Source organism: Mastomys coucha, unplaced genomic scaffold (assembly GCF_008632895.1).
Source record: "Mastomys coucha isolate ucsf_1 unplaced genomic scaffold, UCSF_Mcou_1 pScaffold12, whole genome shotgun sequence".
Lineage (NCBI taxonomy): Eukaryota > Metazoa > Chordata > Mammalia > Rodentia > Muridae > Mastomys > Mastomys coucha.
In genome coordinates, this window is record NW_022196894.1 from 20284327 (window position 1) to 20298798 (window position 14472).

At 45.5% G+C, this 14472-nt stretch overlaps 1 protein-coding gene across 3 annotated transcripts in view; it reads right to left on the bottom strand.

Moving 5' to 3' along the window:
* Positions 1 to 14472, bottom strand: part of Dgkg (diacylglycerol kinase gamma) — a 187292-nt gene that overhangs the window by 111497 nt on the left and 61323 nt on the right. For 2 of the 3 annotated variants that reach the window (XM_031363514.1, XM_031363513.1), the window contains exons 6-10: positions 12200 to 12376; positions 8373 to 8422; positions 4887 to 4961; positions 4097 to 4219; positions 829 to 946 (exon numbers count right to left, since the gene is read on the bottom strand). In XM_031363514.1, coding sequence (XP_031219374.1) covers positions 829 to 946; positions 4097 to 4219; positions 4887 to 4961; positions 8373 to 8422; positions 12200 to 12376 — 543 coding nt within the window. Of the gene's footprint in view, positions 1 to 828; positions 947 to 4096; positions 4220 to 4886; positions 4962 to 5754; positions 6052 to 8372; positions 8423 to 12199; positions 12377 to 14472 lie in introns of those variants that run through there. The other variant, XM_031363515.1, reaches the window with a different exon arrangement.

Below are 14472 nucleotides of genomic sequence, written 5' to 3' on the forward strand. Positions count from 1 at the left end.
TTTTTTTTTTCCTTTTCTCTCCGGAGCAGGATTTTTGCAGTAACAAGTGGGACATTTGTGTGAAGCACCACATACAGGGTCAGATTAGTGATTCCGAAATTTGTCGTCATTGTTGTAGCTGTGGTTGTGCACATAGCAAAGGACCAGGGAGTCTCAGTTCAACGGGAATGAGAATATGTTGACAAACTGATGTTTGGCAGGGTCTGGGGAGATCGATGGCCCTGTTCTTCAGCCTGCTCACTCCTGGTGTCTGCTATCTGGCCATGAGGTAGATGGCAGGACTCAGTGTGCCCACCACATTCTCTGGCCCCTCTTACCAAACATCACCCTTTCTTCTTTGCTTTCTTCTGTTTCTTCCTATGTGTCCCTTCTTAGTCCTCATCTGATCTCTCATTTGTAATTTTTTTTCTGTTTCCCCTCTAGCTCTACCAAATGGATTAGAAAATGAAATAAACACACACTTTTATTTTTCGATGGACTTCTAGCATATAAGATATGTTCTTAACTAACTAGAAAGCTCCTCTAAACACATCTGAAATGAACGTTGGCCAGAAACGCAACTGCGATTGTCATGAGCTGCCTTTAACTTATGGAAGGGCTTTAATACTTATTTTCTACTTTAATACTTATTTTCTAGAGGAACAATGACCTGCCACCCCAACAGCAGCAAACATCTTGTCCCTTTGACTCAGCTAGCCCCAAAGCAGTGTACAGAGGCCTTGCTGTTGAAACATTAGGGCAATCTCACCTCCTGGGAAGCAGAAAGGCCTGGCCTTTGCCTGGAATGGATCCACTGAGCATGCCCCAGGGGAAAGGACAACTACTCACAGATGCAGCACAGGCCTTGCTTCCGAACACCCATCAGCATGGTGTGGCAGAAGTTGCAGTAAGTGGGCTTCTTGAAATGCTTCAGGGTCCAGGCATGTCTGCCATCCCCCTTGGAGCCCTGCAGGGGGTAGTGAAGGTGAGACGCGGAGCCTGCAGGTGCTGCTTTTTCTCTATGTTCTCTTCTCATACTTGGAAGATAACTTACTCAGATTCATTAACAAATTCTTAGTGTATGTTTTCTAAAATTAGCACATACAAAAGGAAAGAGCATCTGAATGGAAGTGTGAGGGGGGCCAAAATAAGCCTTCTCCTACCTGGATGCCAGAAGTATAAACAAGAGCAATCTGATATATCTGTACGCCTGCCATCTATCATCTCTCTATCTCTCTATCTATCTCTCTATCTATCTATCTATCTATCTATCTATCTATCATTTATCAATCATCCAACCATTGGTCTATCCATCCGTCTAATCATCTATCCATCTATCTTCTATTAATTATCTATCATCTATCTATCTACCTATCACCTATCAATCATCTATCTACCTCACCTGTCTATCTTAAGAGTTTTTAAGGATTACAGACTGACTCAGCAGTACCCCTCCTTGAGCGCCAGTCTAAATAAATTTTGAGAAAACAGATAAGCATTTCTGTGCTAGGCAGATGCAGCATTATTCCAAATAGTGAGGCCCTACAAATGTCCTAACCATGCCCAGATCACTAAAGTTGTAGTACATCTATACAACTTAATACTAGGAGGCAATTTATTTATCTCTTTGGCCTCAAGGACTGATAATGATGATGATTATGATGATGATGATGATGATGAAGAAGAGGAAAAGGAGGAGGAAGAGGAGGAGGAGGAAGAAGAGAAGGAGGAAGAGGAAGAAGAGAAGGAGGAAGAAGAAGAAGAGGAGGAAGAGGAGGAGGAAGAGGAGGAGGAAGAGGAGGAAGAGGAGGAGGAAGAGGAGGAAGAGGAGGAGGAAGAGGAGGAAGAGGAGGAGGAAGAGGATAAGGAAGAAGAATGTTATTCTAGTCCACTTCCAGATTCTAATCTGTACCAAATTCTGGGGGGGTTCAAAACTATTGGAGGAACAGTAAGTTCATTACTACTCATAACATTCATAACAGATTAGAAAACAGACTCAGAGAGATTCCATAACTAGGCCAGTGCCACAGGAAAGATAGGTGACAGAGCCAGAGGTCGATCTGCAGGCTCTCCACATCTCTCTCCACCCCCTCCACAAGGCTCTTCCTGGACAGATGGAAACTTAGCACCTTGCCAGGAGACCTGCTTATTCATCACCTAATCATCATTTTATCTGAAAGCACCCCCACCTAGCCCAATCCCCTGTCTTTCTCAGCTCGAAGAAGCAAATGGCTGACGTGCTCAGGTAAAGCCTCTGCTGGTGTTCTAGCCCCACCGTGTGGCTGGTTCATTTCTGGCCAGGTTTTACCCTATTGCTTCAATTTTACCAGGAGACAGAGGATGTGCGCAGAGATCTGCATGCATTCTCAGTGGTCATATGTGTGATTGAAAACAGCAAGGAAGTTGTGCAGCAGCAGACCATTCAGGAAGTTGATGGGACTTTCTGTAGAGGCCTGTATGTTAAACATCTGTTAAAACTTACTTAGTACACTTTTACAATAGGTTTATATAGGCTTTTGATTAACATCAATGACACGGACATTTTTTGGGGGGTGTTCTACTTTTTGGATGTGAATCAGCCTTTATGAAAGGCTGATTTTGTGTTTGACCCCAAAAAGGAGCTAAAGAAACACATGCTGAAGTGTGGGCTCTTTCCATACAAGATGTTGGTGGTGCTTTGAACACTTAGCAAGTTCAATATATGGAGAACAGAAGTTGGTTCCTATGCTTACAAGGTCCCAGTTTTGTCCCCCAAAATTCGAACAAACCAAGGCAACAACCAAGAACAGCATCCAAGCAGAGCATCTCTTTGGATCCAGTTCCAAGTGAGCACTGACAACAGTCTGCTTTGCTTTGGGGTTCTTGTGAGTGTAGCCCCTGAGCAAGAGGTCATTGTACGCAGGTCCCCATGTTACTGAGTATGACGGAGTGTGCCCTTGGACCAGTCCTTTACCTTGCTGGACCTCTGTCTGTAGAATGAAAGCACTGGAGCAGGAGCCACAAAGGACTCTTAAGCCATGTCGTGTGTAACTCTCAGAGCCAGAATGTGTTATCAAGCCAGGCCTGGTGTGTAAGCCTGTAAGCCTAGCCACTCTGGTTACTGAATGAGGAGGATCACACGTTCAAGCAGCATGGGTTGCCTGGGCTACAGAGCGAGTCTGAACCTAGCCTGTACAAGAGAGTGAGACTTTTTGGTGCAAAAATAAAAAACTAAAAGAGAGATGGAGAGATGGACCCGTGGCAGAGTGCTCACTCACCTAGTATGCCAAAGGTCCTTGGTTCAACTCCCACACACCCTTGGTTCAACTCCCACACACCCAACATAGAAAACAGAACGAGTTCTCAGAATCTTGCTTATTCCATAAGGCTAAACCAGACACTATCCAAGGTTTCTTCTTGTTGCTCTGACTAAAGTGCAGGGTGCTGGAAAGAGTGGGGAATTTGGAGCTAGGTACAAACCCTGCTCTTGTTTCTCTCATCATGTACAGAATCCCGGCTTTCCATCTGTACAAAGTGGGGTTAAAAACACCCGTCGTATCTGTTTTGATTGTAGAGCCAGCATCCATTCACAAAAGTCCCCGGAGGCAGATCACTGTTCCTCTTCTCCCCTCCTTCCTTTGCTAGTTTTAAAATTTTTAATGAAACTTACTCATTGGCAGAGGTGGATGGGCGTTTGTATGTGTCATGGTGTGTGGAGGTGATATGGCAAGAAATTGAGGTTTTTTTTTTTTTCCTTCCATGATGCGGGTTCTGGGACTCGAACTCAGGTTACTAAGTGCCTCTATGTGCAGGGCCACTTTGCTGACTCCTCTCCAAGGATCTGAAGACCTAACTTGATGAGAAGATGAGCTTCTCTGTGAGGTTTCCGTTCCATTCTGCCTGGTTGAGAATAAGTGTCTTGCAGGCAAATGCTTTATCTGTGTCCCCTCAGAGTGAGCATAACAAAAAAGTTTTCCCTTTGCAAAAGAGCAGCAAAGAGTGGTCAGGGGGAAGAGTAGATTCTGAGCACACAGAGTGAAAGGAATGAGAAGAGCGAGCATGCTGGAGCCAGCAGGTGGGGCGGGGCAGACACTTAGAGGCAGAATCCAAAGCCATTGAATGGAGTTTACTGACTTACAGAGTCATCCATTCCCAGGAGGACCAGCAAGGGGATGGTGGTCATTCCTCCGTTGACCCACTCCTGTAGAGACACGAAGCCATCCTTGTCGTAGTCCATGCCTTGCAGCATCTCCTTCAGTATCTGTGGAAGCCACAAAGAACAACAGTCCGTTTGCATCCATTTCCGGATGCCTCTGCTCTCTGTTTTCTCTTCCTTCCTGTGTTGTTTTCTGGTTCACCCTTTGCCCTTCTTATTCAGAGTGAGTGGAGTGGCAAGAGAGCAAAGCAGTGAGAGACCAGGGTTCGAGGCTCAGTTCTGCCTTGCCCTGACCTTAGGTGACTCACCCCAGCTCTCTGTGCTCGAGGTGACTCATCTTAAGATGGAGATAATATTGCTGTATTCTAGAGCCTTAGCAAATACTGGAGGAGATGCATAAAAAGTGTTTAATCTAATATCTGGTGCGTAGCACCCTCCCAGTGTAGTTAACATCAGCAGCTGACGATTGACAACTTTTCCATTTTGAGCTCTAGCTTCTCTGTTCGAGGATTTTTTTTTTTTTTTTTTTTTTAATCATAGAATTGCCCCTAGTGGGTAGGCTGGAGAACTGCAGTTTCTGCTATGTCTAGACTTTGCCCTGCTACCTTAAGCACCTTTCCTGTTGGAGAAAAGGGAGATCAAAGAGTAGAGCTCCAGAGAAACTGTTGGGAGGATGATTCTGGGGTACCACACAGAAGCATTCAACCATTTGCATCCACACGCCAGATGTGCCTCACTCTCTCTGGAGACAACTTTGTTTGTAGAAACTCACAGGTCTGAGCTCCGTGGGATCCCACTCCAGGTACTGGGCAACATGCAGCATTTGGCTCACAATCTGATCCATCTCCTGGAAAACATCAGGAGAGAAAATATCAAAGGGAGAAAACCAAAATGTGTGTGCATGTGTGTGTGTGTGTGTGTGTGTGTGTGTGTGTGTGTGTGTGTATGTTTCATCAGAATAAGAACAGAACTGAAAATCCAACATGGTGGAGGATGGCCGGGGTGGATCATGAGGAAAAGCTTGTGTGATATGCTGGAACCTCACAAGGGCAGCTACCTTGACTACAAAGGCCAGTAGACATAGATGCTCACAGCCTGTCAAGGCCAGAGGCACACGGAGCACCTGAAGCACTGATTCCAGGCCCCTCCCTCCTCCCACCATTCTGTCCTTTGACTCAGAAACCACAAGGAATCCTGTTTTCTTCTCTTCTCTTCTCTTCTCTTCTCTTTCTTTCTTCCTTCCTTCCTTCCTTCCTTCCTTCCTTCCTTTCTTTCTTTCTTTCTTTCTTTCTTTCTTTCTTTCTTTCTTCCTTTCTTTCTTTCTTCCTTTTTGTAACATATGCAAACATAAGTGAAGACAAGTCCTTCTGTGCCATTCTTATTGCTTGCTCTCCATCTCCACACCTTAGCAGCTTGAGCTCTGTCTGTCTAGCTGTCTGTCTTTCTGTCTGCCTCTGCAGTCGGGTTCACATCCTATGTTGGTCCTTGCTGAAGCACTATACCTTAGATTTATTTTGGCATCTTCTCTTTCCTTTGCAGTAGAGTCAACCCTGAGCCTAGAACTGGGTAAACAGAAGTATTATGTATATGGACTTATTTACATGATGGATTAACCCTTTGATACCAAGGCCTGTCTCTACCTGAAACCTTATAGATGTGTCGGGTGCTAGTGAGCCAGGGCATATGGGGACCCAACATGAACTTGGGTCCTCTGTGAGAGTAGTAGTAACCCCCGAGTCATCTCTGAAGCCCCTGATACAGATGTATCTGCTCTGTCTCTGTCTTTCTTTGTCTTTTTCTGTCTTTGTCTCTGACTTGCTGTCTGCTCTTTCCAAGTCCCTCTCTTCTTTCCCTCTTCCATCTGGTGGACTTGAAACTTGTACTCCTCTTGCCTCAGCTGCTTGCCTGTAAAAAAATACTACTTTATTCAAAGGGAAACAGTAGCCCAGAGTAAAACTATAGGGTTGGGCAGTGGCCGAGTACAGTGAATGGGGTATTACGTTTCAATGGAAAAGTCTGTGAGTCTATTGGGGTTCAGGATTTCTATACAATAATGTGACTTAGAAACTGAAAGTTAGACTCCATTGTGGGATGTGCAAACAGAAGCAGAGTGGACTGGCTTCAGAGAGAAGTAAGTCCCAGTGTCTACCCTGGCCAGGCCACGTCTGATTATGTAGAGCGATGGATGGGCAGGTTCTATTGCATGATGTGTTTTAGTAATAATGTTGCCAGCTGGAGTTTGTCCAACGTGGGTATTTAAAACAGCCTAATGAGAGCCAATGGAGAATGGAGACAGTTTGACTTTGAGGAGGTTTTATCTAGGTGAGATAGAATGTTTAAACTGTCAAGGTTATGTAGTTTTGTTTCTCTCGTTCTGGTTAGCTGCAGAGGGCAGCTGGGAGCCGAGGGTTGCAGTGGTGGAAGGGACATTGGGAGGGGAACCTATTTTGATTCCTTCCTGGGTTGGGCGGGGAAGGGATACCAGCGCATTGTTTGATACCTGGCTGCTGGCAGGAAGCCCTGTCCAGCTCACTCCCTGCAGTAGGACAGCTATTGTGGAGGAGTGGCCTCTTTGTCATTGAAAGTGTTCACAAAGAAGCTGGGAGCCTATCAGCCAGGGACTCCAGGTGTGAAGTTGAGTCAGAGGCCTCTTTGGAGACTTGTTTCCGGCCACTAACATCATCTTTTAAAATATATTCTGGATTGAAGCAGTTTCCACCTGCAGTACTGCTGTCCTGCGTAAGATTACCATTGCTCTGTGTCCTGATTCTTTCCTTAGGTCTCTGTCTGGTATACCTCTTACAGTCTACTTGACACAGTCTAGAGCAATCCTTGAGACAAGCCATTGTGTTGCTTTTTATTTCTTCTCTAGCCTGCCCAGTTTCCAGTTAATCTTATAGCATCCTGGGCATACTTCAGGATCTTTGCACAGTGTTTGCTACCTAGAGGGCTCTTTCCCTAGATTAGCCCCTTCTCCAAGTCTCTGTTCCTATGTCCCTTCCCCAGGGAGGCCTTCCTTGACAACCCTTCTGAAGGCTGCGACTCCCTCCAGTGTTTCCCCACTTCCTTTATTTTTCTTCTTAGCAAACATCTACCCAATATATGTGCACGCATACGTATTTATTTTATACTATATGGTTTTATTTTTGCAATACTAAAATTGAATTGAGGTCTGGAGTTAGGCAAATGCTCTGTCACTGAGCTTCATCTCCAGTTCTACCCTACCCCTTCCATTTTGAGAGAGTTACTAATGATTCTCTTGCCCCAGCTTCCTGAATGCTGGGATGACTGGTCTGCACCACCACTCCCGAGTCTACAGGTATCTGATGTACTACTTAGTGTTGCCTAGACTACAATGAAAGAAAACAGAGCCTGGTTACTTGGCTACAGAGCAGTACCGGGCATGATATAAACCCTTGGTAAGTGAATGCTTGTGGTCTGTGCTTGTTTTGTCAGAGACCACAGCCCAGAGCATTGCAGGAGTGCTGGAGAGACCAGTGGAGGTACTAGAATAGAGATGGCATGGTTCATTGGCCTAGTAGACTTATTTCCTCAGCCCCCCTCTGTCCCTTCATGCTTCCTTCCCTCCCTCCCTCCTTCCCTCCATCTCTCCCTTCTCTCTTTTCCTTCCTTCCTTTCTGTGGTTTCAGTTGGCCATACACACTTCAGTCTCAGACCTGACTGTTCATAATAAGCTTTGGCAGTCAATCATGACCACAAGGCCTGGGCTTAAGGGCCTCTTCATTTCTTGGACTTTTTTCTCTCTAGTCTTTCTCTCTCTCCCTGGTCCTGTTGTTGCCCCTTCCTGGAGGGGCGAGGTGACAGTAATGGGTTTAGATTAGACTAGGCTCCTAAGCATGGATAGATAGGAAGGAGTAACCTCCTTCCTCTTAGCCTAGTCTTGTTGCTTCTCTGCCCCACTCCTCCTGATTCCTGGCTTTCAACAGGAAATTTCAAGGGAAGTCTGTGGACAGGGAAGTTACATTGGAGGAAAATGCTAAAACGTCTCCCTATCCTCAGATTGCGTGGTCCCAGGCTTCTGGGTCTGGATGAAGGAAAATGGAGTTAATGCTCTATAGTCAGACTGTTTGGAAAGCAGCAGGCAGGCAGGGACTCCACTCCTGGTCTGCATCCCTTAGCCAGGATGCTGCAGCTCCTGTAGGGATGGAACTGGGGTGTTTGGATGCTTCCTTCACTGTACCTTGCTCTCCCTACTCTTTTTTCAGATCCCAGGACTGTGTTGAAAGTAGAAGCTTACCGCTTGGTCCAGGAGTCCATTTTCATCCGAATCATAGAGACGAAACATGACTGTAAGAAACACGTAGGTTAGTCCAAGGTCCTCCAGGAGCCAGCATAGGCTAACATTCTGCTACTCCCATTTTGTAGGCCAGATCCCGGCGGTAGTGGGGCATAAGCTGTTACAGCCAGTTTACTAGAGGTGGCACTAGGGAGAAGAATGAGGCTTCACCGTCCCCCCAGGCTTTTGGGCCTTCTTGTGCAGTGACTTCCTGTGCTGTGGCAGACACCCAGGAGAGCATGCATATCTTTCTGAATTACCCGGACACAATTTGAAACCCATGCCCGGCAGCTGGTCTGGCTGAGGCACCACCAGAATTACAGCGGGGCGCCTTTGCCTCCACTGCACACAGGCAGAGCACAGAGTTGGGCGTGTCAGAATCTTGGTGCGTGCTGCCACTTCTGGGAGGTCAAACGTTAGCTCTCTTCTGGGATCACCTTATTTGTAAGATGGAAATTGTTGTTTATTTCTATTGGTGTGAGCATAAGGATTAATATTCACAGCTATAGCCATGGATAGGGCTCAGAATGCAGAAAGCATTTAACCTATTGTTTCTTTTCTGTTATCAGTGAGCATTTACATATGATATTCCTTAGGCATCAGGAACTGCTGTATGCATCCAGTCATAATTACCTACTAATAATAGCTACCTTAGTAATGATGATGTCCTGCTGGAGCTACAGGACACTCAGCATGTTATTTATTTATATTTTTAATTGTCCTTTATCTCAAATGCTGGGAGCCAGGAGCATTTCAGATTTGGGGTATTTTTTTTTTTTTTTGATTAGGGAGTATTTCATATATATATCAGATATTTTGGGGGACATTCCCTGAGTCCACATGCAATATTACAGTTTCCATGTGACTTACATGCATAGCCTTCAGGAAACTTTATGGAATATTTTTAGTGCATTCCATTTTGATTGCAATGCAACCCAGGCGCTCAGATGGGAAATTCTCCATGTATGCCACAGAGTCTCAGAAGTTTCAGCGTTTGGAACAAGTGTCAATATGTTAATTGGAAATATCTTGTGAGTTTCAGGGAGGTGAAGCAGACAAGGAAGGTCTGGGAAGGATTGGGACTATCGACTAAGTGTGCGCTGATAGGGACATTCACCCATCATGTGGAGATGGTGCGATCTCAAACGTAAGCAGGGCAGGAAGCAAGCCAGACACTTCTTCCCCTTCACCCCCTTCCCTGTGGTGTTCCCAATAAGTTCTCCTATGTGCACCTCCTCCTGGCCACAACCTGCTTACAGCTTAGTACAGGCTGTGTGGTCATACTATGCCTCTCTCATGCGATTGTCCTCCAGAGGTTTTCAATTCCCTGCTCTTTGTATCCACCCCCACCCCATGTTAAGTCCCTGAGTAGCATCTCAGCTTTTTAAAAGTAGGATCGCAGCCTTCCCTTTCTCTCTGATTCCTCAGAATATTCTAGCCAGGGGCACATGGTACATGCTGAGTGATACAGAGAAGGTCGAAGTGTACCACCACTAATTTCATGGTGGGACATGTTCAGGTGACCCAGGTTCAGCTCCGTTCCTTTTAACCTTCCCATACTGTCTCGTATGTAAAGTGAGATAGCCATGTCTGCCTTCCAGGATTGTTATAAGGCTGACAGTAAGTGAAAAGGTGGATTCAAAATCCTTAGCAAATAAATGCATGGTGTCCAGCCAATGGGAGGTGCTCTTGCCCTGACAACAGGTGAACTCTTGGGGATGACTTCCAAAAGCCACATGCCTAGTTCTCAAACTAGAGATACTTAACTTGTTTTCAATCATTAAAATGAGGGAATGCCTTAGACTGATAGAGGAAAAAAAAAAAAAAAAACAAACCAATGGAAATGCTGACTAAATGACCTTATTTGCATTAAAGGCTGTAAAGGGAAAACTATTAGCTAAAGATGGAGAGGGAATTAAAAACTCAAAGACACCGAAGAGATTTAAGGAATGAAGAATCACAGCAGGCTCAGCTGGAAAGTGATCCGGACAGTGAAAACCTATAAATAAATGTGCCTGTTGGCTAAGTGTTTCCCTAATGGTGTGACATCATCATATCTGAGGAGAGCAGTAGTGTGATCTTAGAAGTATACAATGAACTATTTCTAGATGGAATCATGGGATCTTGGAATCTGCTTTGAAACAATCAGAAGCAGAGGTGGAAGGGGACGCTCAGAACAAGAGTGACTGCCAGTTAGTGTGAACAGTGGAAGCTGGGGGCTCACACATGCTTGAAAACTGAACTAAGCTCTCATCCACCTCTGAAGATTTTGATATTAAAAAAAAAAACCTTAGAATTTTTTTTTCCTTTCTGTTTGAAAAAGTCACTGGGAGCGTCATTGACTCGAAGGATCTGACGCGTCCTCCTTGGCAGTCGCCAACAAACACGATGCTGAAGACTCAAAGCCCTCCTAAGGGTTGGAAATAATTTGATATTTCACTTTTAACTTTAGCCAGAAATGAAAAGAAATCTGCTACATTGTCACCAAATTAGCACTAGAGATTCACATCCTGAACACTTCCCTAGCCTATGGGAGAGTTTAAGCCCAGCTAATGAGCAAGCTGTCAGTTTGGTTTTGGCAGAGTTCACCTTTGGCGTATTTCTCTTGGTAATGTTTAAGTTTTGTTGAGTATTCCTATTAATTGAATTTTGGCTTTTGCTGCAGAAGTTATTTCTTTGCTGCTACTTAAGTTCCCAAGAGAGGCAAACGTAAGATGGGCTGTAGCAAGGTCTTTTTGTTTGCCCTAAAAAGCATGCTGGTAGCTCCAGAGGCCAGGAAAGCCATCCTGGGAGAGTTCTTCACGGCCACAGGCTCCATCTGTTGAGCTCTTACTGTGGCCTGAAGGTCTGCTTTACTTTACATTTATTACATTTCTTCGAGACAGGGTCTCTATGTGCAGCCCTGGCTGGCCTTGAACTCATTACGCAGACCAGGCTTTCCATGAATTCACAGAGATCCACTAAAGGCATTCACCATCATTCCCAGCATCTGAAGGGGGTTTTGAAACTGACTTTGAAGCACCACAGAACATACTTGACTCTTCGAGGGAGCAAAGAACTGGAGCACAAGGGATAAGGGTTGAGGTGGAAATAGGCCTTATCAAGACAGGTTTATAAGAACTCAAGGGAAAGAAAGGAAAGGAAAGGAAAGGAAAGGAAGGAAGGAAGGAAGGAAGGAAGGAAGGAAGGGGAAAGAGGAAAGGGAGGGGGATTTCCTGGCAAGCAGACATAGGCCCTTAATTTCAGCACTTGGGAGGCAGAGGTGGAGACAAACCTATCTCTATGAATTCAAGGCAGCGTGGTCTACATACTATGGTCTAGAACAGCCAGGACTATATAAAAGTCCTTATTTATATAACATAATGAAATAAAATAAAAGGAAAGAACACAGAGGGAGGGTGGGAGGAAGAAAGCCCTATAGTTCTGGTGTCCCTTGCTTAGGGGAAGATCAGATGTTGAGTATCTTTTCCTAAAAAAAAAAAAATTGTCAAGATGAGGCCGAAGCTTTCTGATTAGAGGCACTCAGGAAGCCCTGCCAGACAAAACAATCCAGAGTCCTTGGTGGCAAACTCTTTCTTCCAAATGGCTAAGGTCTCAGATTCCTGTCCAACTTCTATACTGGCACTGTGCTCTGGGTAGATTGTAGGACATGTTGTAATCACTGCTACCGAAGGGACAGAGAGCCCTCCCCAGTGCCCAGATGCACCCCCAGTATGTACAAAACGACTGTCCGGAGCCTTAGTCTTCCTCTGGGAGAAAGCTGAGGCCCTAGGCAGGTGAGCACTTACATTCTAGCTTATCCTGAGGTCTCCCGGTCTCCATCAGGGACAAGTAACACACGACATCCTTCAGATACACTACAGGAGCATCTGAGCTTGAAGCCAGAGCGTCCGGGTCTCCCCATGGCGCCGCAGCCTCTAGCTCTTTAGAGGGTGCTTGTGCTTGTGTCTTAGTTGGTTTTGATTCTGAAAGACAAAAGGAGAACATCCAAGGACCTTCATGCTAGTAAACATTATCCTGCCCATGGCCCCATCCTCCTCACGGTTGAGGTGAGAATGTTCTGTGGGTAGCTTGGAGAATGTAATTATCAGACATTGTGCAGTGTGGCCACAGAGATCCAGTCTGCAGTTGTTTTCTACGGATAGATTCATTTTCATTCATTGAAGACTTTACTTCCTTGCAGAAAGTTTATTCATTTTTTTTTTTTTTTTTGGAATTTCCAGGAAAGATGGCAGTGAGTCCTGGCAATAATACAGTGAATGAAAATATCATTTACCATACTGCTCCAAATACTTAATCTGCAGACGTAATTCTGGATGGGCTTCCACCACATCCAAACCCTTTCTTAGCGGGGAGCTACGGAAGCCCTGAGTGAGCACAGTGTCTTCAGTGGATGTATGCTGTTGACATGAGCCAGCCATGTCAGGGACCAATGCCTTGTACCCATCGAAGTGGCAAAGCTTTTCCCAGGTGAGGCTCAAAGGGATGGCAAAGGCTTCCTCTGGTCCATGGGTGAACGATGATGTGTGCAGGGCATGATCTCGGTAGCTCCTCCTACCATGTTTACTGCTTGAAGAGTGCGCCACTCTAGAGACCTGCTTCTACTGAGTTAGTGAAGCCCATCTTGTGCAGCTGCATATAACAGTCCTGTCTCCTTGTTTAGCTGATGTAATGATCCTGCCTCCCTGTTCAAGTGTATACAATAAACACTGTGATGATCTTCTGGGGACGCTGCGGCTTCTCCGTCACAGCCTAGACCCCCAATCCTCTGTCTGTCATTTCTTCATTTTTATTCCCTCACTGTCCCAGGTAGGTCAGTCTCTGGACCCATGCAAGGATGTGGTATCTCATAATTTTCTACAAATATGCTTAATGACAAACTGAGAGATTGACCTCCAAGAGAAAAAACTCTACTGACCATCAATCCATTTTCAGAAGCTAGGAAACTTTAACTACCAAGAAAGTGCAGAAAGTGACTTGCTATATACTTCACAAGGAAAAGTTTCCCCCATACTCATACATCCTTTCTGATCCCCCAGATCAGAAAATATAAAGTTCACTGTCAATAAGGACACCAGGGGTTTTATTTCGCTATGTGAATTCTGTTCTCTGAGGCACTTTGTTCTTTCTTTCCTCAGCTTTGTTACTTTCACGTCCACCAGAAATTTCTTCATACCCAGTAGGATGTACAACACACTGACCATGGGATAAACTCAGTACTGCCAGTGGGTAAAGCAACATTTGAGGCCAACAAGCAGTAAGTGCCGACGATACAGACAAAGGTGGAGGGAGCCTCTGTGGCACTGCCTGCTGGGGAAGGCAGTATTACCAAACATTGCTCGGAGTGCCAAAGAGCCACACACACACATTGATCTCAAGACAGCAGAGCTGAGAGAGAAGAAGGCCTACCCATCATGTAGCATGGGCTGTGAGTTAGAAAGGAGTCAGCTGTCATTCCTAAAGACAGTGGAAGAGATAAGAGGTCTCTAACCTAAAGAGGGCTCATAAAGAGACCAAGACGGAACCTACAAAACACAGAGAGGAAGCTTCAACCACGGAACCCGGGCGTTTGCAGGTAATTTTCTATTGGACAAGACACTTGGATGAAGTAACAGAAGTAGTGAGGTAGGGAGACCAAGTCGAGATTACTAATGCAACCAAACTATCAAGTCATTCCTGGAAGAAATGCTATGGAAAGTCTTAACAGTGATGTGTACTCTGCATGGGGAGTCCCCAGGGCCCTGCATTACTGCCTCCGTGTGCTCAGGTTATCCATCCATTAAAACACCATCTATGGCTTCCACTTCATCTCCAGCGTAGAGTCTTGTGGACCAGATGTGCGATCCCACTTGATCCACTGAGCACCTGGACAGAAGCCTTGAAGCAAAGGCTTAGAGGGCATTGTCTTTCAAGTAGGGCCCCTGAAGAGACAAATGAGAGGTGAGATGCCCCCTGGGGCTGCCACCTCAGTATTTGGAAGAACTTTCCATGTTGTATGGAGGGAGGGGACTCTGGCAGATCCTGGCATTCTCAGTGAATTGAGAAGGAGATGGGAGCCCGG